Below are 25453 nucleotides of genomic sequence, written 5' to 3' on the forward strand. Positions count from 1 at the left end.
AATATTCACCTTACTGGTACCAAGAAACAATAGCAGGAAATTTATTTTATGGGACATTAATATTTATGAATATATGTAGTGATAATTTAAAAAATCGTAGTTATTAGAAATAAAATTACAAACATTAAAATAAAACGTATCTGTTATAATTTTATAATACAAAAATATGTCAGGAATTGTAAAAAAATATTTTGTTACTAAATTGGCATATAAATAAGTCAGCTGTTATGTAATGTGTTTACAGTGTTAACAAATCACAAATACCACAAATGTCAATAACTTCAAATAAAGCTCACTATTGTTAAAGTTAAAGTTGCTAAGGATATTAAAAAATCATGAGAAAGGCCAAATGAAAAGGCCATGATGAAAAGGCCAAATTTATGGAAAGAAACCTCTTGCAATCTCCCAAATCTATCTTTGTGAACGAATTCCTGCCTAAAACCCAACAAGCACCATGGAACAACCGTCCTGATATAACTCCAGTTGATGTCTTTCTCTCACTCTCAGGCGATAGAAGACAGAAAGAAAGAAGACATTAAGTAACATTATAAATTATTATTTCGGGTCCTTTCAAGCGATATAATAAATTTGAAAATACGATAAGTATTGTTTTATTTGTATTTTAGTTTCAGAGGTTGCACATGAGTAAAATTAATGCAAAGTTTCTTTGAGCTTAATAAACAACATTAAATCAGAATGCTTTAATATTTAAAAAGTGTTTTAATCATCGCTGTATTTGATTATATTTTCTATAATTTTTTTCAGCGAACTTTCGACTGAAATTGATTATCGACTGTTTAGTAATTGACTATTTTTTACTATCGACTGTTTTGGTTCGACTGATTTTAATATTTTTTACTAGTGACTGTTTCAGTCTACTGTTTTCAATCGCTATTTTCGGACCGACTGACTTCATAACTATTTGCTATCGACTGTTTCAGTCGTGTACTTTTAGTTACTATTTTCGGTTCTACTAGTTTCATGCGACTAATTTTTAACGTTCTGGCTCAGTCGCCCTAGCCGCGACCTTGACAAAAATGTGCCGAATTTAAGCTTACATAGATTTATATGTAATATATAGAGTTTTATGATTTTTTTGGTGGTTTGCGTGTAAATAAAAATATATTGTAGCAATAATTGTAATATAACAGCATTTTGGAACGCTATTTTTCAACATCATTAATATAATAGGGCAAAAAGATTAAAATTGTGAATGATAAATAGTATAATACTTTTGACTGTTTTTAGACAATAATAGGTAATACGTTTTCTGATTAAATTTTCCTTTCGATCAAACTCTCTCGATATTTGTACAAGTGTTTTGATTGTCAAAACTTCTTTCCTAAAATCTTGAAAACTAAATTTAGATTCTGAAGCTTCCAGAAATTCAATCGATTCGAATAGAATTGAAGAAGTTTTTTCAGTAGCAGTAAAATTTTGTAAAAAATATTAACCTTACAGAGGTTATAAACGATATTCAATATGTATACTAAATATTTCTAATAAATAAATTTTCTGATAGAAAAACTCTTCTTCTGAATATCTGCTGAATATTAAGCAATTTATTTTCTCGGTTTTAGATTTATTTTATCAGCAGGTAAGGCAGAGTATTTTTTTTTCAATCTATTGTTTGAGAATATTTTGAAAGAGAATACTCAACTTCTGTTATCTGCAATCCTCGATTTAAAGAATCAGTATTTGGTGTAAAAAATAGTACTGAAGAAATACAAGAAATTATCACTAAAGAGATATATTCTATTCTAACTTCAAAAAATACATATACAGTACTACAACTCACAATTCAAGGCACAAATACTAACAAAGAATGTATTTCATCTGAAGACATTTGGATAAAAAACTAACTAGAATGAAAGAAATAATTACACCAGGTGCTGCAACAACTTTACAAATAAATCAGTGTTTCGAAATTACTTGGCACTTATTGGGCAATTTGAAAACTCATTAGATTTTTGGCATGCTCATAAAATGGTATTAGTTTGTATAGCACATCTTGACTATTTAGGTTTTACTTAAGTTCTATTGTATTATCTATATGTATTATAGTATGTTATTTAAAAACAGCAAGTGACATATTAAATTATCATAAAACATTTGTGGGGTTATTATTCCATCCCTTTTTACACGTCCACAGAACATTCAAATATAAAAGTGATTCTACTTCCTTTAAAATGAAATTATTCATTGCATGTTAATAGTATTCAGTAATTATGTTTCCTTCTCTTTTTTAAAGTTAGTACGTGAAGGAATATATACATCTCCGTCTGGCTTATACCATCGTTGGAAAATATAAACACCTTTAAAATTAACTGCTCCAAGCAATTATCTCCGTCCTTTCCTCTCTCACAATTTATACAGGAAAAAGTTCGTACATCTTCGTCTGAAGAAGTACAATAATGTTAAAACAAATTATATTTAATAACATTTTTGTTTCATTATTTTGTTTACATTAAGATTTTATAATATGTTAAAGCCAAAATAAACTAAAACTTAGAGTTGATGGGGCAACATTACGATGTTTTGACTTTATAAATTGAGATGACGTATTTGATACATTTAATTCTCTTGAACTCACAAATTATATTTCGAATTTTATTCCGTACTCATCCCCAATGCATAAACAAAAATCGAGACGAGCTTCCTTTGGGCAAACGAAAATAATGGCGGCTATAAAAAAGCCGTAAAATCCCCTAAAACACTGAGGCAAGTAAATCAGGCAAATTGGAGCAATTACCCGAAAAGTCGATCAGTCATAATCGAAAGTATCGCCACCGGAACGTAAACAACATCCCCCTCGGGCGATGGGGGAGGATGCGAGAGCGCGTGCTACCGTCGCCCTGCTCCCCCCTCACCGTCGCCCGCCCCGCAGATCCTGATCGTAGACGGTAATAAAGGTTTCGCTTTCGTCGTTGCGTTTATGGCGTCATCCCGATGTCTCAGGAGTGAGACATTTCGCAAGGATGCCTTTCGATTTCCTTTTGCTAGCGGGGTGTTTTATGTCTCGCTCGGAGGGACCTTTTCCGTCACTAGGAATTCATATTTATCAGTAGAAGTAGTAATGATTCTTAAGTCAAACAAATCGCATCGAGAATGTTGGTTTTGTAAGCTTATATCGTTAGTAGTTATAATTCCAAGGCTTTATAACGAAACTAGAGAAAAATCCAGTAAAATTACCAAAAATCACGTTTGAAAAAATTTAATAATGCCGAAGAATTAATATGGGTTAGAAAATTGGTAGGACTAATATTGATGCCTAACACATGGGCTGAAAAGTCCCAGGCATAACAAACAGAACTCTTATACTGTACTGTATGATAATAGTACCAAACATTAAGGTTTGACATTGGATGTTAAATTAAAATGGAAGGAACACGTTAAAAAGAAAGTAACCGAGCTTCACCAGAAAGCACAAACAACACCAGGTTACAACTCTTTGAAACACACCGAGGCTCTGCAGTTACTAGATGGACACATCGTATAAAGTGAGACAACAGATTGTCATTGAATGAACTATAGTGTATGTGAATTTAGTTAGAATAGCGTCAACCCGATGTGTCTTTTATTTCGCGCTTGGAGCGATCTTTTTCGATGCTAGGAATTGATATTCATGAAAAATAAATAATCTGTTTCTGCATAAAATGGTAGAACTCATACAGATCGCGTGAAGAATATTGGTTTTGTAAGCCTATATCCTCACTACTTATAATTTCAAAGCTTTAAAATGAAAAAAATTAATAAATAGTCATCATCAACTCAAGTGCATAGAATCATTATAGGTTATCTAAAATTTAGAAAATATTGTAATAACTAATAACCTGGTAAATGATGCACCACAGGGCCTGTTAATAAGATTAATATATACTATTATAAATAATATATTATCTGTTCATTCTATTTAGTCAACATAAAAAAGAATCACATACCATTTTGGATAAATGCCTATTGAATAAATTAGTTAGGCACTCCAGTTTCAATCCTGTATACACTCATGACAATTACTGCTGAGGTTGTACCGCCGAAAATAATGGATAAATAGCTGTGTACTTTCAGAAAAAAATATTAAATGATTCCCATTTATATTTATGGAGACAGTGATCTTTATCAGAACCTCAAAATGGATACGAGAGGCGACTATTACCAAACTAGTAAGAAACTCGAGCGACTGCTCCAACACATGAATATCAAGGCCAAGAGTGAATCTTTAGTACAAAAGCTGGATTTGTATTAAGATACACATAAAGTTTAACAGTAAAGCTTTTATTCTTTATGAGAATAGTTAAGAATAAAAATTTAGTTGTAAGAAATTCATTAATTTAATTAAGTTGATATAAAAAGCATTAAAATAAATAATCAGGTTATAATATGATGCTCCCCCAGTCTGTGCAATTTTTTTATATTTTAGAGTCTCCTTTTTACGAACTAGTGTTTATCTGGATTGGACCTACTGCCTAATGTGGGCTCCGAACTATGACCCTCGGAATTAAACCTACCGAATGGCAAGTGAGTAACTTAGAAATCATTAGTTCTTAATTAAAGTTGAGTTCTTTAAATCTTAGTGTGTGAAAGGGATTGTCGATATTTACGATAATTATTTTGAGTGTATCATAATCACATAATTTAGTTATCATTCAAATATTTTCTATGTTAAGACAAAATTGTTCAACAAATGAAAAATTTTAATTCCAGATTACAGACCAGATTTATTCAGGATGTTAACTTCTTACACAATACTTATATTTCTGCAGATAAGTTTCAAACATCAACAAGTGTATTTTCTTTTCAAAGTGTTTTCTATGTCTTTTACAACTTTACAGCCAAATAATGTTTAGCTTATCATTTGAAGATATCTGATTAAAAGATGAAATACTTCAGTTTTCTCAGGAGCCTCAAGATTAAAGATAAAACCTTGATTTCTCGATAGACCTTATAAACTGTAAAGAATTAATACTCAGCTTGGGGACTATACTAAGCCAATCATCAAAAAACCTTGGCAGTTAACTCTACTTAATCCAATAAAAATAAACTACGTAATAACTTTATCTATCTCTTGAGTTTCTGATCATTGGGCATTCGTTTACCATAACTGAAAAGTTTCCAAGAAAGAGAAATAATTTGAGAAAGATTTGCAAGCGAAATCCCAAGCAATTTCTCTCGCCAAATCTGGTTTTGGATCTCCTAAAACTCAGACAATATTCCTTATTTACTTTTCATTCACTGTAGCAATAAATTGAAGATGTTGATGGTTGACTAGAGCGAGACATCTGTCTTTAATGAACCGCCTCAATCATTTCTGTAACTTTTTGGGCAGATTACATATACAGAAATTGGTTTCCCATAAAAAATATATTCTAAAAAGTACAGAACAAATTATGTGTCAAATTAAAAGACATATTATATGACGCTGAATGAGGGATAAGAATCCTCAACAACTTTGAAGAAACCTACTAAAAGTACAACAAATTCAAATAAGACTAATTTCTTTTATCAAAAAATAAATATCTATGCTCGATGTTCAAACTACAAATCCAGAAATAACTATTATAGTAGTATACTAGTAATTAGACACATTATCTCTAATTTATATTTACTATCAGGACTAGAAATCAATCTGTCAGAACCTCATATTCAAATGAATTAATTTCAAGTAGATATTTTAAGTTTGTTGCCTCTTTATCCATTATCCTTTCGTAATTTCAAATCTAATTAACAAACCACTGGTTCCTCGTAATTACCTTGTTCTTAATAAAATTAATCGTTGTTACACATAAAAAGACTGTTTTTATTTTTAATATTTACGTTATTACATAGAACATTTATTTTATTTAATAATAGTCGTAAACACATACAGGATATTAACAACATGTCTTGACTCGAAAAACGACAGTCCGACGAAAAATAGTTGTAAAATAAAAATGTAAAGGCGTAAAAATAGCTAAATGAGCGTAAACTGAATCGAAAAAAATTGATATCCTTAACGTAAAGCATATTCGCCCGATCCCTGCGAATTTTCGGGAAATATAAATCAGAAAATAAACGAGCGTGGCGGATTTAGCGAAGGGCCTGATAAAACTCTTCGGGAGCTGTCACCCATCGAGAATCAATCTGTATGAATATCGATCTGTTTCGAATTGAATTGTTGGACCAAAGGAGAGACGCCCAATAAGGACGGTGAAAATATCCTACAGGAAGCATCGGAAGGAAATAGATGACCAGCACCAATAAGATATAATGTATTAAATCAAGTAAATTAAGTAAAGATTTTAATCGCTTTGGCTGAGTTAGTATTTATTATTAAAAATTAATTTTGTTTATAAGCTTCATTAAAATAATTTAGTATAAAGCATTGAATTTTTTCAGCATTTGGCGTATTGAGAAAAAATATCGTAACTATTATTAAATCTGTAGAAATGTTCGTTTGTTTCTTGCGTGTATTAACTTATTTGTTTATTCGAACACTGACTACAACTTTTGTGTAAGGAATTTGTACGGTGACAGAAAACATTGAGTGAACAAAAACTTTAAGTACAACATGTGGTCGACGAGAGGATGGACAGGATATTAAATAATTTGAAGGTTCTACGAAAGTGTTAAGGAAACTAAATAATGAAGAGGAAAAAGAAAGAGACTTTTTATTAATTAACCTTGCTTTGACGTGTGTTATAATTTCGCGACTATACAATAGTACGGTGATGATAGAAAAGGGACGGTGACAAAAAACGGTAACAAAACTCACAATAAACAGACGGACTCAAAGGCATCAAGCAACCGTGAGAGAAACGACGGTGACCCAATCTCAGTCGATTCATAACTACGGTATGGTGACGAAGGGAAGGAACGTGAAGAAATGAGAAAAAATCAGCTTTAACCTCAAAGAGCCTGTTGTGGTTGGCCTCCTGGACCCCACGACGTTGTACCTCGTTAATTTTAAAACGAGAAACGGATGGGATACGGTCAGTAGGGACACAAACATTCGTGATGGGGAGGGGTGAAGAGGCTGCCAATTTAGCCACACTGTCCGCGCGCTCCTTTCCCGGTATACCAACACGAAAAGGGATCCACAGTAAACTTGTCCTGATCCTATTCAGATAGAGGGTACGGATGATTGACAGTGAGTCGGTAACTAGGGGATGGTTGAACTTCTGTTCTTGGAAACATTCGAAAGCATTACGGGAGTCGGTCAGGATTAACCATTCTTTGAAGGTTGGTGTCATGATCTGAGATAAAGCTTTAAATATCGCGAAGAGTTCAGCGGTCAATACTGAACCCTGTTCAGGGAGCTTGAAACTGAATTCTCGATTGTCCACCAATAAACTGCCAAGCCCGTTGTGAAATTTGGACCCATCGGTATATATGTGCTTGCGGCCAGTGTTAGAGTGGAGAAGTTCACAGAACTTGGACCGAAGAAGATAAGGACAATGTTCTCTTTGATAAAATTAACATAGAGGTATGTTTATGAAGGGGGTAATGAAGGTCCAAGGGAGAAATTTAGAGAAGTGGACAGGGAGGAGATGTAACAAGTCAATGCAGTCCTGTAAAGAAGATCAGCAATTATATGAGAGATGCGTGTGGAGTAGATAGGGATAAGACGGTCCAGGACGGATAGATGACTCCAAGTGGAGGTCAGATTTAAGACGGTAGAGCAAGCGATCTCACAGCGAACTTCAGTGAAAGTAAATCCCGACGATAAAAAAGTGGTGGGGTGGGTTGTAATACTGCACAAGTTAATTGCAGAGGAGGATCGTATATTCAATCGAATCAGCAATATTCTAAGTGCAGTATTTCAAATGCAATCTAGCTTATGAAGGATTATGGAAGAATATATTCTATGTACGGTTTCCTGATCTGCATCTATGTGACGGTTAGGTAACCGACACAGTATTTGCATGTCTCGGAATTGAATCTGAATCTTGTCCGGATAGTACCAAATTTTCTTTTGCTATTATTGCTTCAATTTAAGAAAATTTAAACCTAACACAGCTCACATTACTGAAGTTTTTCACGAGTGGGATGCCTGACTCGAAATTGGTGTTTATATTCTTCATAAACCATGGGGCAATGAGTAATGCGCGATTGGAACAATTGGAGTAGTGCAAGTTGCCCCTCAGAGTACTTGTACCACACCTGTGTTCCATATAAGCAGATTAGCTGAAATAGAATTTTATACAGCGTTGCTTTCTGTGAGATTCGGAATTTGCTTCTTCTGTAATTCTGTAATGCCGTACACCCCATTGCCTTTGCAGAGGGCGTCTTCAATTTGGGATGACCGCTGGAACCTGCGTTAGAAATGGAGATCGAGACGGTATCCTTGTTGAATCCCTGCGAAGATATGTTTCTGAAAGAAAACTGCGTCACCAGTCTTTACTTGAAATAAAATACTTAATTAATATACATTTGGCGTAAATTAGCACTTATATATATAGCAATATTTTTGACAGTTTAGTACTTAGAAACTTTTAGAAGTATAAGAAAAGATATTTTCCACAATAATATAGAAGTGGAGAAGTGAGATTAAAATAAAAAATCATCAACAAAAACATGATATGTATTTAAATAATACCAATATTTTTTAATTTAGTCCCAATTAACAACCTCAATAAATAAGTTAAGTTTATACACAACAACTTGTATTTTACTTGGAGAGGCTATGCTCTTTTACGGAAGGAATTGGTACACAAGCGATACTATCGACTCAATCCTAGTTTAATGTCAACGAAACCCTTATGTCTAGACACCTCACTCACCACACTTCTCAGACTGGCATAAAAATACCGTCCTTTTTATTTTGAACAATCAGTGCAGTATCAATTGTATCAACAAATATTAATTATAGAAAACTGAGAAAGTTACCTAGAGTACTTTCCCTCTTTTAGAAGTTTTAATAAAATCAGTTTACATTAATCAAAAAATGTAATTTTTTTTATTATTTAATTAATACATTGTTACTAGTCGTCTCCGTCTAACCTACAATTTGTCTTTATGCTAACTTAAAACTAGATATATAACTAGGAGGGCCCATCGGCCCTATCTCAGTCTCTGGTGAAATAATGTTTATACATGTCACTGCTGTATATTTTAATATATGCACCTCACTACACAACACTACACAAAATCAGATGGTTTGATTCTTTTGAGTCTGTGTCCTGTTCTGGTGGTATCCAAAAGCTGGAATAATTCAATATTCTCATGAGAATGGAATCTTTCCTCATGCCCCCTTGGTATCTGAAGGTCTCGATGTAGGTAATCAGTCCTATAGTATTTGGGTGCACCCGCAATACCTCTCAGGACTTTGTTCTGAAAATTTTGTATTTTATTTATGTTACTATTTACAGAACATCCCCATAATTGAACTCTTAACTAATTGAATTGCTTATATAATAGCAATTTATTATGTACTGACAATTATGATTTTCTTCCAATTAGCCAGTACATTTTCCTATATCGTTTTAATTAATTAATCAAACAGTAGTACATTAGTTTGACTAGGATACAATCAGAAAAACAACTGAACATTGACCAAACTCCTTTCGATATCACTTGGTTTCGAATTATTCGACACAAAATATCCAAATTATTGGATCATTCTCACGTTCTTCAAACGATTGTAAATGGTTTCTTGTGTTGCTCCCAATAATTCTGCATATTCTTTTGCGTTTGGCACAGATAATAATCGAGTAATGCCTTCGAATCCTCTTCTTTCATTCAAACCACCGCTTTGTTACTGGAACACAGCTGGAGCATTGTTATCATAGGCCTCACATAGCATTCGATGACCTTAGTTTTCAAGGCACTAAAAGATATTTTCGTTTACACTTCGACGATATATTTTTTTAATATCTTTATTAGATACGCTTAGTACAATCTTAATTTACAATTAATATATTACTACTTTTCCTATATACTTGGATTAATTAACAAGCAAGACGAGTGCGAGAAAATACATCAGTATGTATTCCTGAATTATAAAATTATAATTATTTATTAATTATTAACTTATAGCTATAGTTTACACTAAATGTATATATTTTATATAAGTCCCTATGGTTTTGTTCGCTTCAACCTCCTGACATCCTGCGCGCTGTCCAGCAGTTGTATTGCTTCCACGTTAGTATGATTTCGTAATCTTCTTTCGTGTTTCAAGGCTTGGATAACTTCGCAAATTCATTTGATTTCCAGGTCATCGTGCAGTTCTTGGTTGGTAACATAGCGAAAGGCATTGGTAATCAATCGAAACACCTTGTTTTGACAGCGTTGTATGACTAGTTGATTTGAATTTTCAGTGCAACCCCATATTTGCACCCCATAGATCCAAATTGGCTTTATAATTGTATTATAGATCAACCTCTTTGATTTTAGATCAAGTTGAGAGTATCTTCCGACTAACCAGTATAGTTGTTTTATTTTGGTTCTAATGTGTTGGCTTGGCTTTTTGTCCAACGTGATGCTAACTTCGACGATATGAATTCGATGAAATGAAATGACGACACATACTGAAAAGTGTAACCTGCCAATGAAAATTCAATATGAAATTGATTACAAATGTACCCGATACGATTTAATACATAACAACACCATCTGTTATATATCCTTTAATCCTTTAATGCTGCTGTTAAAAATCTATTGCTATGTGAAGCACATGGGGGACCTACTCCAATAATAAAAACATATAAATATGGAAGGAAGAAAGGCCAGTAAAGTTTAAAGATATCGAATTGACTCGTTAAAACTTTGGAAATCACACGATATACAGGATAAGCGGTTTTAAACGGTATGAACATAACTTTGATCAAAAGACGATGAGCTGGAAGGGTTTCTGGTGACAAGAAGTATATCCACTAAGACTACCATATCGACCACATCCACCCGACATAGCTCCCTCCGATGAAACAATCTAAATATTCGATCAATTCTTGGATTGGCTTAAATGACGAAGAATCTTGCCAACGCTATATCCATATACTAACTTAAAGGTGATTCAATTAATTTGTCGTCTGTATTCCAAGATTTGTTACTGATCAAAATAAAGCAATCAACATGGTGAGTTGACGGACTTGTTTTTCTTCGCATTCTTTTTCGATCAATGCATGGTTCAAAGTGTTCATTTGTTGTCGGTAGCGACCACTATTAACTGTTTCAACGGTTCATAATACATCACGCCACTCTGGTACCACCAAACACCAAAGCATTGTCTTGCGACCAAAACGATTCGGCCTTCGAAAGGATCGGCCGGTTTCGCCAGGTGATAACCAGAATTTTTTGCGCTTAGAACGTACTTTGCCTTGCATATCGAAATCACCACTTTTGTATTTTCGAAACCACACACCGCCTGTAATAAATGTAATCAACACAACATGATAAATATCCTTTTAAAGTAAAAAAATCACTACAATACATACAATACATGCAAAATAATTAATTATAAAACAAATATCATTATCCTGTTACACATAGTACATATAAACAAACAGTGTCTCCGAAAGGTAAACACCTTACCTGTAATTACTTCCATACTTGGACCTTTTATATCGACGAAAGTAACTTTACCAAAAGTTAATGAAAATTTATGCCGCGCACAACTTACATTGAAACAGAATCGACCATAGGAAATCTAAAGAGCAGCGAATCGGATGAAGTGGTTGAGGCGAAGAAGGCCGGCCAAATTTAGACATCACGTTACGTAAGAACTGAACCGTTTTCTTCGGAATACAAACGCTTTGCGGACAGGGCTGTAACGATATCGCGTGTGCGTGTAGCATTATGGTTGCTTCTTTTAATTCCTGAACCTTAACAATTTAATATCCTGATATCTCAACCTTAACAATTTAATATCTTGATAATTCTCACGGGAGTTGGTCAAAATTACTTTGTGAACAAACCCTATAGTTGCTGATGCGAATACAACGGTAATATATTTTATATTTATACTAGCTGACCCGGAAAACGTTGTAGTGAATTATAGCATTTTGAGTGAAGCAACTTTTGTTATTGTGAAAAAAATGGATAAAAAGGAATTTCGCGTGTTGATAAAATATTGCTTCTTGATGGGGAAAATACAGTTGTAGCAAGAACTTGTCTTCATCCCGAGTTTCTGGACACTGCCCTAGGAAGATCAACCATCAAGAATTGGTATGCTAAGTTTAGACGTGGTGAAATGAGAACCGAAGACGGTGAACGCAGTGGATGCCCAAAAAAGGTTGTTACCGACGAAAGCATTTTGAAAAATCGACAAAATGATTTCGTTGGGTATGAGAAAGTTCTGTGCAAAGTAGGTGCCGCGCGAGCTCACTTTTGACCAAAAACAACGACGAGTTGATGATTCGGAACAGTGTTTGAAGATGATCAAGCGTAATAAACCCGAGATTTTGCGTCGATATGTGACTATGGATGAAACATGGCTCAGCATGGCAACATGGCTAAATCCAATCGACAGTCATCCGAGTGGACTGCACACGATGAACCCGCCCCAAAGCGTGGGAAAACGCAACAGTCGGCTGGCAAGGTTATGGCGTCTCTATTTCGGGATGCGTTAATTACCTTGAAAAAGGAAGGACCATCAACAACGACTATTACATAGCGTTATTGGGCCGTTTGAAGGACGAAATCGCCGAAAAACGGCCGCATTTGAAGAAAAAGAAAGTCCTGCTTCACCAAGACAATGCACCGTGTCACAAGTCAGTAAAAATGAATCCATGAATTGGGTTTCAAATTGCTTCCTCATCCACTGTCTTCTCCAGATCTGGCCCCCAGAGACTATTTCCTGTTGTCAGATCTCAAAAGGATGTTCGCTGGGAAGAAATTTTCCTCGAATGAAGAGGTGATCGCCGAGACTAACAAAAATGGTTACGAAAAGTTGGAGGATCGCTACAATCAGTGTATCACCCTGGAAGGGAATTATGTTGAATAAAACAAATTAGTTTTGCCAAAAAATTTTGTTTTACTGTGGTAGACCGGGGACTTCTCAATTGACCTGTTATTCTTTTAAATTTCACTATGACAATGTCACTAAGACAATATCAATCTCTTAATGCAATATATAGTACAGTTAGCTAACACAAGCAAACTGGATGGTTTACTGACTCGAGAGCATGCCACGTATAATTGTTGATGTGAAAAACACGGTTTGCTTAAATCTAAGCCACAAACAGACATCGCTTGGCCTTGATACTTATTGATAGTCATTTAAAATGCCCATCTAATTAGGTACAGACATATAACTTTTTTGTTGTGTCTGTCATACACTACGATTAGCATTTTTGTGTCTTAAATATAATCACTATTATTTAATTATAACGTATATTCATCCTCAAAAGTGTTGTGTATCCAGTGTATGTGTGGAAATAAAAAACCAGACGTAGTTTTCCTTGGAAGAAACAACCCAAGTTAGCTAGATTAAGGATGTGAATGTGACTTAGCATCGCTTTCACCTGGTACGTATACCATTATTTATATAAAGCAGTTGTGTTCGTCTATATTATTATTTACAGGAATACAACAGAAGAAATCATGAAAAAATTACACAATGGCAAAATGACATTGAAGGTAAATGTGATTATACTACTTGAAAAGATTTTATTACCCTTTAAAATGATTCTGATTGTTTTATTATATTGTGTTTATTATATTATTAATAGATCTTTCAGCTGAGTATTTAACTCCTCAATTTTATCATAATAAGAGCGCAACAGTAATTTTGATATACTGCATACATTTTAATTTTTTGTTGCTGTTTGTTGCTAGTATTACTTTTTGTTATGTTTTCTCCATTCTGATGTATATCACTAAATAAATATGAAAAAGTGAAAAAGCACTATAGACAATTTTTATTATATTTGCTAGAAAATATGTCGTGTTTGAATTAGATTGCAACCATGAAATTCAACGAAATTACGTTCTGAGTGCCTTCCTGCTGAGACCACGCAAAACAATTCTGAAAATATTTGTATTAAGTTGATACTCTATATATCACTCTACGTTATCGCCATATAATCATCATAACAGATGTTGATTTTTGGTAGCGCTGCTTTTCATCCTATTAGAGATCTTCTATATTCTATATGGAGATTCCTTTAGATATTTTTACCGAAAGAACACCTCGAGATATCGGCAGTGTAGAGCAGAACGGAGTCCAGGAAGAACAAGTTTTATTACTCAGCTGAAACAAGCTACCTGCCTTTTTTGTAGTTGAAGTTGCTAGTATCGAATCAAAAGAATTCTCAATGCTATAGGGTATAATTTGATAAGGCATGATGAGCGATTACTATTGGACCGTAATAAGTGAAATAAAGTTCAATCAGTATAATAGACTCAGTTGAACCTCTGTTTTTTTCTAATATATACCTTTTAATTCAATAAATGACCGTTATGAATAATCAAAAATAGTAAAATAATGAATGTATTGAATATTTTGAAGACTAGAACCAATTAAAATTGAACCAATTTAACTTACCAACAGTTTTTGGTTTCTCACGTCTAACCATGAATAATTATGTAATTTACTCAATTCCTAAGCGGTGGTAACTAATTTGGCTTTTAAAAAATTACGAGTTCTCTACTGAATATAATGTATATACATAGGCACACTAGTCATAATTTCATGCCCAGAAATTTCAGAGCTCTACCGACGGAATACCAAATAGTGCTTTAAAAAAGAGGGAAAAGGTGGATACGCCTTGAATTTATGAAACACAATGCAAGAGCGATGATAATCCGGCAGTGTTTATACCATGTGTTTTATATACGGACGCTCTTATTTACCTAGAAGATAACGTTCTTGGCCAGTGCAATATAAAAGCAACGATAACATCTAATCTCGGGGCAATAAATGTAATGCGGTATTCCCAACTTCGTATACGAGGCACAACCTTTTCTCACAGTTAACCGTTCGGACTCAGAGAACAATCGCCTTTTCAAAAATTAAAATAATAACTCAGTCTAAGGTACTCTTTTTCCAAGTTCGGCGTATCTGTTCGTGTATCATTGTTCTATAATTTTTGTTATTAGCAAGACCATTAGACAATATACCGTTTTGGCTTACCTAGAATTATCTCGTAAATAGTCAACTGATTTCACCGCAATTTATTTCAAACTCCCATACAATGCCTTTACACTAGATTTATATTACAACTTGTGACACACGATGCTAAATTTATTTCAGTAAATGATTTGCCAAAATAAATCAACACATTTCAATTAACATAGCTGGTTTTGACAAAACCACTACTAACACATACATAATAACAAATGTATGATTCATATAATTAAATTATTTACAATTATTATCAGCTATTTCATATCTGACAGTTTGTTGTTAAACATAATGATTTTTTTTATTTTCAAATGCTACTCAATTAAGTATATACCGGTAACGGTAACTACGGTGACCCAAAATACACTTGAGTATTTCTATAGGCATAAACATCCGCCTGTCAAAAGTCACATATTTTTTATAGTCTCTTTTACGGAAATGTGACATAACTTTCATGTGCTATTAATATTTTTCTTATAATTAAAAGAATAAAGGTCAACATAATCTCAAGACACAAACAAGATTTTAACTAGAGTAACACTATGGCATCGTTAGTGGTTGCCCGATTTTTGGCTCCAGGTTGTACCATTTGTTGTCGGTCTTTTTTATAGGTTATATTAATTGTTAAACTAATTTTAGCTGCTAATCGAACATTAAGACATATTATTAACAAAAGATCTATAGCAAAAATTCACAACTATGCCAGAACCTTACAAATAAGTTTACCTGATCAAACACAAAGAAGGTTATACTCCGAAAAAAAGGTATTTGAAAGAAACAAGCCACATTGTAATGTAGGAACTATTGGGCATGTTGATCATGGCAAGACTACATTGACCGCGGCACTTACTAAAGTTTTAGCTGATCAAAAACTAGCTAAGCTGAGGGGTTATGCTGATATTGATAATGCCCCTGAAGAAAAAGCTAGGGGTATTACCATAAATGTAGCTCATATTGAGTACCAAACTGAAAAGAGGCATTATGGCCACACTGACTGCCCTGGTCATGCTGATTATATTAAAAACATGATTACTGGTGCTGCTCAAATGGATGGAGCTATTATGGTTGTTGCTGCAACTGATGGTGTGATGCCCCAAACTAGAGAACATTTACTTCTTGCTAAGCAGATTGGTGTCAAGCATCTTGTTGTATTCATTAATAAAGTTGATGCAGCAGATAAAGAGATGGTTGAATTAGTTGAAATGGAAATTAGGTAAGTTATGACATAGCTAGCTATCTGATACATTTGTTATTAATTTATAATTTTGCAGGGAATTACTAAATGAAATGGGCTTTGACGGTGATAATGTACCTATTATCACTGGATCAGCACTCTGTGCTTTAGAAGGAAAAGATCCAGAAATTGGCAAAGATGCTATATTGAAATTATTAGATGCTATTGACAACTATATCCCTACACCTGAAAGAGAATTGGATAAACCATTTTTATTACCGATTGAACATGTTTATTCCATTCCAGGTATACCTAGTTCAAAGTTTCTGTAATTGTTATTCATTATCACTGTATATTTATAGGGCGTGGTACTGTAGTCACGGGTAGGTTAGAAAGAGGAATTGTAAAAAGGGGGGCAGATTGTGAATTTGTAGGTTTTAATAAAGTAATAAAAAGTACTGTAACAGGTGTTGAAATGTTTCATCAAATATTGGATGAAGCTCAGGCTGGTGATCAATTAGGAGCATTAGTCAGGAGTGTTAAACGGGAGGAAATAAAAAGAGGTCAGTTTGTTTAATTTTCTAATATAAATCATTTTAATATTTTCCTTAATCTTTTTTCTTTAGGAATGGTTATGGCTAAACCTGGCACAGTTAAGAGTTATGATAATATTGAAACGCAAGTATATGTACTAAACAAGGAAGAAGGTGGTAGAAGTAAACCATTTACTTCTTATATCCAATTGCAAATGTTCTGCAGAACTTGGGATACTGCTGTACAAGTGATTGTTGTAGATAAAGAAATGGTCATGCCTGGTGAAGATTCAAAGTTAGTATGTCTAGGAATTGATTTAGAATAAATACATATATATATATTTGTGTTCAGGTTGATATTGAAAATGGTGAAACCTATGGTATTGGAACAAGGCCAAAGATTCACCCTTAGGGATGGTATGCAAACATTGGGTACAGGTGTAGTTACAAAAGTGCTGCCTCCACTGAATGATGAAGAGAGAGAACTAGTGACTGCTGGCAAGAAAGCCAGAGAAAAGAAACTAGCTAAAATGAACCAATAAAATAAATATCCAACTGTATCTAATATTTAAGTAGGTTTATGTTAAACTTCTTTTTTTTATCTCGATTTACTAAGTAAAATAAGCTAGTCTTGTCATCAATTTGGGACTAAAAACACTTAATTTGTATTGTATTTGTGCTGCAAGAATTGCATTTAAAATGTTAATAATAAAGCATCATTTAATTATGATATTACTTGTGTTATTTAGATAAACTTATATTAAGAAATAAAACAAAAATAATTTGAATCCAAATAAATATATTAAAAATGTCTACAATTACATGGACATAACATGGAATTGGGATAATACTAAAATATGGTTTATGCATGCATTTGGAGTTTTCCTTACAGTTGGCTGACCAATAGTCAACTCGATAATGGAGAAATAAATTAAAATTCCTAGCTACATAATCAACAAGAAATATATATGACTGTTAAAAGTATCTAAGAGTTTCAAACACTGATGATATATCACATTACAAGTTTCTTGTCTTAAATAGGGAACATTAAGAGGGTCTTTTAAAATATCATACTTGTGTCGTTCACCATCGATTTTCGTACAATATCGTGTACCCTCTCAATCTTGACGCTTAATCTACTAATCTCTATGTAACTAGTAAGGTAATATAAATAAGATTTTTAGTGGTATAGTTTGATCACAAGAATGCATACCGAAGGTGAATAGTTTATAACAATATAAAAACGTCTGATTTATAATTAGTATTTTACAGAAGTTGTAACAAGAGTTGTGTTAAAAGGTACAATGTGAAAATAGTTCAATTTGAAATCGAAATGAAGCTGCGGTAGTATTTAACAGTAGAAATCCTAACACTACCTATACAACGGTACAACTAGAAGTTTGATCTTCCTTTAACATTTTCAAGTGAGTTACAGTTAAGTCGGAAAGATCAATATGTATATGTATGATTGTCCTAACAAATCTTGATATATCAAATTGTCCTTAAAAATTGTAACTATCCTAAAAATGTGAGTGATTTTAAAGAACTTCCTTTAATTATATATATACATACTGTATTTATTTTACAGAAGAAAATATTTATTGCTTGTATTTTTAAGTGGTTATCTGATTTTCGCAATGCTACATTCTCAGGTGGTTTCCTTCTTTTATTTATATTACAATTGTTTGATATATCCAACACATAATAATAAAAATGTTAAAAACATGTTCACATAGGTATTAACATGACGAAAACAAAATAATCATTTCTGTAACAATTACAGTACTGCCCAAGATCCCATAATTGCCAGACTTACATTATTAACACATTATTATAGGTATAAGCAATTGGCTATTATGAGTATTGGATCACAGCGGCTTTGAAAGGCATTAAGTATATGAGAGGTAATATTATTAAGGGTGACTTTTTAATATGGTTTGTTAGTTACTGTGAGTAAAGCCTTTTGTAACGTGCCATGATTTTTCTTTCGATTTGCAACTTCCTAACAATCAAAGCTACTGCGACTATATATAGTAATATATATATTTTGAAAAAGATCAGCTTTTTCCAAAAATCAATAATTTCCTTGTCAGGTCAACACTTATAATGATCTTAATTTTTTGTTTGAGACGTTTCAGAATAAAATTTACGTTTTAGTTAGGAAATGTCTATATCGTAACTATAGTTGGTAATCGAGTCGGGCTTCTAGGGCATCTACACTGTTAGAGACTGTGTATGTTCGACAGTATCAATGATGTGGACAAATTGTTGATTGACTGAGGATTACACCGATCATCAATCATATAATGCTGACTAGACAGGTTTGTTTTCCAAATGGTTATTAAATTATTATTCCAACAAGTTATTAAAAGAATGGTTTCTTCATCATCATTAAAACGCTATAGTGACTTTTTCAGTAATCCGATACAAATGCAAAATGCAGCCCTTGTCTTAGTTAACCTAAAGTTAAACGACGAGTATTAAGAACATCACCCTGTGTTTTACAGTAAGTATGACATGGTAATTATAGAAGCTCTTTTCGTTTTAACACATAACTTTGGAAAGTAGTTAATCTAAAATGGATATATTTGTAAAATTTATTGTGCAATAAATTGCTTATGTTAATATGGTTAATTAAATTATAATAGATTTATGTACAATTCGAGAAGTTATAGTAATCTAATACATATATATGCGTACATATTTGGAATCTCATTAAAGATACTAGAACTCTACGAATGTTTCTGTTTTGTAAAGAACAAGTCCGAAAATATACAGGAATGAATAAATATCTATTTACAATAAAAATTACGACCAAATAAGGTATCCTAGAGAGAAATGTGCGTTTCATTTTATATACTTATCATTTTTATATTAAACATCCATATTTACATGGGAGAAGCGGCGATATTTAAGTGTCCTTTCTTCCTTCACCGTACCCTCCCCCTCGCGTTTTGGTTAAAGTGAAACAGGTAGAAGGTAGGTTACCAGGGACACCACTCAATAATATCAAGAATTAATAATACATAGACGGTTTATAATATCTTAAAATTGATACCTATTACTAAGTGCGCTTATCGAGAAGTGTATCTAAATTTCTACTTTTAAATCCCGTCAACAATTTTGATTCTTTATTTAGCTGAAGGTAAACAACCAGCATAACTTATCCTACAATAGTTTTCAATGGGAATAATATTTATTATTTTCCAACTACTATGTTATGTAGCAATTATAAAAATAATTGAAAAATAAAAAAATATACCTGTTATATCGTAAATAATTAGTTGGGATAATCATTTAATTGGATTAGAGTTATTATAGAATATTGAGATATCTACTAGTGGTATGTCTATGGTTATGTCTCTATATTTTCTCTAAACATTTTTACAAATACTGGCCCTTAGGTAGGAAACGGCCGGCGTCCCCAACACCTTAAAACTAAATCGAACATTAGGTTTCTCATTTTTTATGAGCGTCTTGGTTCCAATTTCTGAGACATGCCGGTGAGAATTCGCTGATTGTCGATAACCCTCAGACAAGAGATGTAGGACTTTACTTCGCCTTCGCTTTTAGGGGACGGTGGATCCAAAACTGTAAAATGTTCATTGTTATTTATCTGTCGTATGTTTGGTTGCCTGCGGTCCATACCTAAGTGTCTACTTCTGCAAAATCTAATGGTCCTCATGGTTTGAGCAAGCATGTGCATTTTCTCGAAGTTGACCAACCCGTCTAGAGACGTCTTGTTACCTTCGTGAGTGAAAGTCATATCTTTCAATAAAAGTGGCATGAACGGTACCACGGGCGGTTGTAGCTTACCCACACTCACCCTGTAAGCCCTATGATTTCTACTGGGATCTGTAAATAAATAAAGGTAAATTAGAGTCAGAAATCCTCATATGTATTCAGATAAATACCTATCATTGATTCGAATTCCGTGTAGAGCTTCCTGAATTTGGATGGAAGTTTATCCCAGGTATTCGATAGACGAGAAACTGCCACGTTACTTAATCCCATAACAATTGCACAGAAAGCATTTAAATTTTGGTATTCTCTGCAACTAATGATAATAATGTAATTAATAAAGCGCACAAATATGTTTCGATATATAACATATTTTATTAGGTGCGATTAGACAATTGTAGCGATAGGTAACTTAAATTTCGCGCTGTGATTGATTCAGTAACCATCTTTCAGGTTTTACGGAGACATCTTGGATAACTTCGTGAATCCAATTTATTTCAACGTTACCGTGTAGTTGGTGGAATTGGTTTTTTTTGGTCTCAAATAGTTTTTTGATTTTTGAGATTTTGCCTCCAGGAGAAACTATTTGTTTATATCTTCTGCATGATAATACCTCATCAGCACCAGATCTCATACATGAACGCAAGAAACTTTTCATCGTCTTTAAGTTATTCCACTGAGATGTTTTGATTTGGTGCTTCCTTCCTTTCTCCCGTTTGTTCATTTTCTGTTAACTTTCTTGGAGATTGGGGAAGGGGAAGGGAACAGTTGGGTAAAGAAAATGACTGCTGAGTACATTGACATACAAAATTATTTTTCATCTTTGCCATATTACATCTATTGAGAGGGATGGTGACTATGTCATGAAATCTATAAATATTTAGTAAGTGTATTAGGGTGTAACTCTATGGACGTGCCTGCCTGTATATTAAGTGGCCTAAAATTTAAAGTAATTTAGACTTATTAATGAGTTATCCTAAAAAATATATTGTTGTTATAAACATTGTGTATTAAGTATATGAGTTTCAGACATATAGTTAATATGAGTTATGAAAATTATCATATAATTAGCATTAATTAAGTTCTAAATTTCGTGTATGTTAAGTTATCTATCTCTCTCTCTATCTACAAACGACTTTTATTGGACGTTAAACGTACTAGAAAATTATATGTTTTATCATTATAAATATTAAGTCAACTACGTACATTCCAACAAATTAATTATTTTATATTGATCCTCACAATATTTAAGGGGCGGAAATTCCGAAATTGTGTAAATAAAAATTCATCCCCTCAAAAATATGATAAGAAAATTCCTGACTTTTATTTGGGACGTGTCGATTCTCCTCGGGAAATCCCGCTTGAGTGTTGCTAATCAATTCGGGATTTAAGGAAACGAATGTTTCGTTTATTCTGTTTGAGGAACTGCTAACTGGATTTTCGGCATATTGATTGGGACTCCAGCCAAGAACGGAGATTTGTTTATTTTATTCCTGCCTGGATAATTTATTTACGCTTTGCATTGAAGGGTTTTGCGCAATAGAGCGTGCTTAGGGAGATTTTATTATCGGTTGATTAAATTAAAGTCAAGGAATGAATGGTGATTTTATGTCTGTAGGGTTTCATTGTTCCAGACACTTTAGATTGACTAGATGTAGATGAATTATTTATGGGATTTATGTTAGAACTGGATAGTGCTGGTAGAAATTTGATAAATTTCGCCAGATGCTAACGAAAAGTTTCCTTGATCGTAATTTGAAGGTAAATAACGTCACCGTTAGGCTGGCGTTTCCATTCACCACCGAGAAGTCAGCGGTTGATCTTTATATGAGTTTTTTTTTATTAATTATATCATATATTAGATAATGCTTAGTACAATTTTAATTTACAAATGCATTTATTACTACTCTTCTGCTGTATTTTCATTAATAGTTATTTTTCATTAATTAAAATAAAACTAATCTACTTAGACTAAAGTTAAGAATACACTTATACACTAAACAGGTTGGTGCGGTTTTGTTCGTTTCAATCTTCTGATTTCGTGAATGTTGTCCAGTAGGTGTATTGCTTCCAAGTTGCTCTGTTTTAGCAACCTTATTTCATGTTTTAAGGTGAAATATTGGATCACTTCGTGTATCCATTTGATTTCGAGGTCATCGTGACGTTGGTTACGTAGCAATAAGCATTGGCAATTAATACTACAACTTTGTTTTGGGTATGTTAGATTACTAGTTGGTTTAATGTTGTACTGTAATTGTTGTTGTATTCGTATTTTGCCATGATAACTGTGTCGTCAGCAAATATTCCAAGTACAGTTTCTTTTGTTGTTGGGATATTAGCAGTATAGAGTAAATATAGAAGTGATCCTAAGACACTACCCTGTGGAACTCTAGCCGAAATAGACTGTAACTTTTCTTTCGAAAAAATATGATTCCAGCAGTCGACAGTAATTACGCGGTAGCGATTTGCTCATTTCGTAGATTAATCCCAAATGCAATAACTGACCAAAAATTTGTGAGACGTCCAGGAATATTGCAGGGCTGTATTTATTTTCTTCGAATGCCTTTTCAGCACTACCCCAAATCCAAACTGCAAATCTGGTATTCCTATAAATAGTTTAATATGTTTTAACAGCAGTTTCTGAAGTAATTATATGTATGTTTATAACATAAAAGTAAAGAAAGATCATGTATTCTTATATTTGATGCTCTGAAGTTGTTCTGAAGCGATACTTTATTATAATGTTCAGTGATGTGGTAATTTAAACGTATCAATACTTTCTTGTTTATTGACACCTAATATAAATTAGATTTAATTACCTGATAGTTATTTTAATATACAGACATTTATTATTTTAATTAATGTTATATATCAAATACATTTCTGATCTGATATTGAAAATACTGTGAAAATAAGTTTTAGAAACATATTACTTTTAAATTATTTAGTTGACTCTGTTATGAGACAAACATGATTAATTTAATAAATTGTGATCGAATTTCGACCACAGAGCGGTCATTAGTAATAAATAAACTGCCTAAATATTTTTTCGGATATTGTTGTAGACACAAATCCAATACCCGTGAATAATATTTACGTATGTGTCGTTGCAAAATGATCTTGAGAAGTGGTTATTAAGTCATGTATAATTTATGATATCGCATTTAGCATCTCGAAATTGGATAGCGAGCAGTATGCAGTGAGCCCCATTAGCGTCAACTACATTGTTAGCGAACAGTTATATCTAGTGATGCAAGGTGTATATATAGATATATCTTTTTTTAACACTGAATAAATCCAAAAAGCCATTTTTATCAACACTTTAATCCAAGAATTTTGCACTAGCCATTGAACTTAAAAATAAATTTGGTAATCCATGTTCATATAGTCGGTTTGTGCTTTGATCTATACTGACTTCTGTCTTTGAAAAAATAATTTCGAAAGACAAACTGGTGGCTACACTTGGTAAGTTGATATATTGCCATTTTATTTTATTTTATTTTATCTCCTCCATCTTCTCCATTTCCTGTTTACTTTTAGAGTAATTACAGGCAAGACATAAGAGCTTGCTTGTGGTGTTTTTTTGGTATTTCCATATTTGTGGTGTTTCCAGAAGTCGAATTCATCTTTATCTTCATCCCCTGCATATGTAGATGAAATTGATGCGACTGTAATTTTATATTCTGACATAAATTTCCCTATTTCTGACATCTCTTCTGCACATATGTCAAGCTTTTTAAAGTTCAGGTTCTTGAAACGAGGGATCTAATGTTGAAATTGTAACGCATACAACACTTTTTATTACAAGAGTAACATTTATCTTCAAATCACTAGTGGTGATATTTAATTCGTCGTATTGATTAATCGCAACTCAGCATACGCTTCTTTTGAAATTGTGAATTACTAACAACATATTATATTCAAGGGGACCATAACGCTTTGCCATACTGGTCGTAAGTTTTGAATTAGTGATGATCGTGTTCGGCAGATGCCCATATCTTCATGGCTTTGATTGGTCGCATAACATAAGCCATATTTTTTGATAAATATCGATATTTTTGGGATTGATATTATCAATATAGTATTGATAATTATCGGTTATTCGATATATCGGTGAATCACTATGTAACAGGTCAATTTAAGAGGACCCGGCCTTTCAAAGGTGATACACTGATTACAGCGACCCTCCAACTTTTCGATACCATTTTTGTAGTACGGTTTGTACTTTGCTTCAAAATAGGCCTCGGTTTCGGCGATCACCTCTTCATTCGACGAAAATTTCTTCCCAGAGAGCACTCTTTCAAGATATGCGAACAGGAAATAGTCCTGGGAGCAAAATCTGGAGAATACGGTGGTAGAGGACGCAATTCGAAGCCCAATTTATGGATTTTTGCACTCGTTTTGAGTGCAAAAATCCATTGCACTCGTGCTCGTTTTGATTTTTGCACTGACTTGTTACAGGATGCATTGTCTTGGTGAAGCAGTACCTTCTTTTTCTTCAAATGTGGTTGGTTTTCGGCGATTTCGTATTTCAAACGATCCAATAATGCTATGTAATAGTCGCTGTGGATGGACCTTCCTTTTTTAAGGTAGTCAATGAAAATTACTCCACGCGAATCGCAAAATACAGACGTCATAACCTTGCCAGCCGACTGTTGCCTTTTACCACGCTTTGGAACGCGTTCATCGTGTGCAGTCCACTCGGATGACTGTCAATTGAACTTCGGAGTGAAATGATGAAACCATGTTTCATCCATTGTCAAATATTGGCGCAAAAACTCGGGTTTATTACGCTTAATCATTTTCAAACACTGCTCCGAATAATCAACCCGTCGTTGTTTTTGGTCCAAAGTGAGCTCGCACGGCATCCACTTTGCACAGAGCTTTCTCATACCCACATATTCGTGAATGATATGATGTACACGTTCAGTTGATATATTTAGAGGGTCTGCTATTTCAGTCAAT

General features: G+C 33.4%; 3 protein-coding genes across 7 annotated transcripts in view; 1 reads left to right on the top strand and 2 right to left on the bottom strand.

The window, feature by feature from the left end:
• Positions 1-15142, bottom strand: part of ImpE1 (Ecdysone-inducible gene E1) — a 131172-nt gene extending 116030 nt beyond the window's left edge. Inside the window, exon 1 of the mRNA XM_076410286.1 lies at positions 15050-15142. The gene's annotated coding sequence lies outside the window, so the exon portion shown is untranslated. The remainder of the gene's footprint in view (positions 1-15049) is intronic.
• Positions 15143-15452: 310 nt separating this feature from the next.
• On the top strand, positions 15453-17477 carry mEFTu1 (mitochondrial translation elongation factor Tu 1). Its single transcript, XM_076410288.1, has 6 exons — positions 15453-15619; positions 15680-16253; positions 16312-16520; positions 16577-16777; positions 16841-17042; positions 17100-17477. Exons 1-6 carry the CDS (start codon positions 15583-15585, stop codon positions 17287-17289), a joined length of 1413 nt encoding a protein of 470 aa, XP_076266403.1. The 5' UTR covers positions 15453-15582; the 3' UTR covers positions 17290-17477.
• Positions 17478-17529: 52 nt separating this feature from the next.
• The window catches only part of Epac (Exchange protein directly activated by cAMP), a 517502-nt gene continuing 509578 nt past the window's right edge, over positions 17530-25453 (bottom strand). For all 5 annotated transcript variants that reach the window (XM_076410278.1, XM_076410279.1, XM_076410281.1 and 2 more), the window contains 3 exons: positions 20662-20804; positions 20396-20602; positions 17530-20338 (listed from right to left, as the gene is read on the bottom strand). In XM_076410278.1, the coding sequence (XP_076266393.1) occupies positions 20214-20338; positions 20396-20602; positions 20662-20804 (475 nt within the window). In that variant the 3' untranslated portion in view covers positions 17530-20213. The remainder of the gene's footprint in view (positions 20339-20395; positions 20603-20661; positions 20805-25453) is intronic.

Source organism: Rhynchophorus ferrugineus, unplaced genomic scaffold (genome assembly GCF_030347505.1).
Source record: "Rhynchophorus ferrugineus isolate W39M unplaced genomic scaffold, kcgeb_rfMv2 rfM7, whole genome shotgun sequence".
NCBI classification, from domain to species: Eukaryota; Metazoa; Arthropoda; class Insecta; order Coleoptera; family Curculionidae; genus Rhynchophorus; species Rhynchophorus ferrugineus.

Bases quoted from the DNA above. Each gene is read 5' to 3' on its own strand.
- mEFTu1 (XM_076410288.1), top strand. From the start codon at position 15,583: ATGGCATCGTTAGTGGTTGCCCGATTTTTGGCTCCAG. The intron at 16,254-16,311 runs GTAAGTTATGAC...ATAATTTTGCAG, and splicing joins TTAGTTGAAATGGAAATTAG to GGAATTACTAAATGAAATGG. The intron at 16,778-16,840 runs GTCAGTTTGTTT...TTTTTTCTTTAG, and splicing joins ACGGGAGGAAATAAAAAGAG to GAATGGTTATGGCTAAACCT.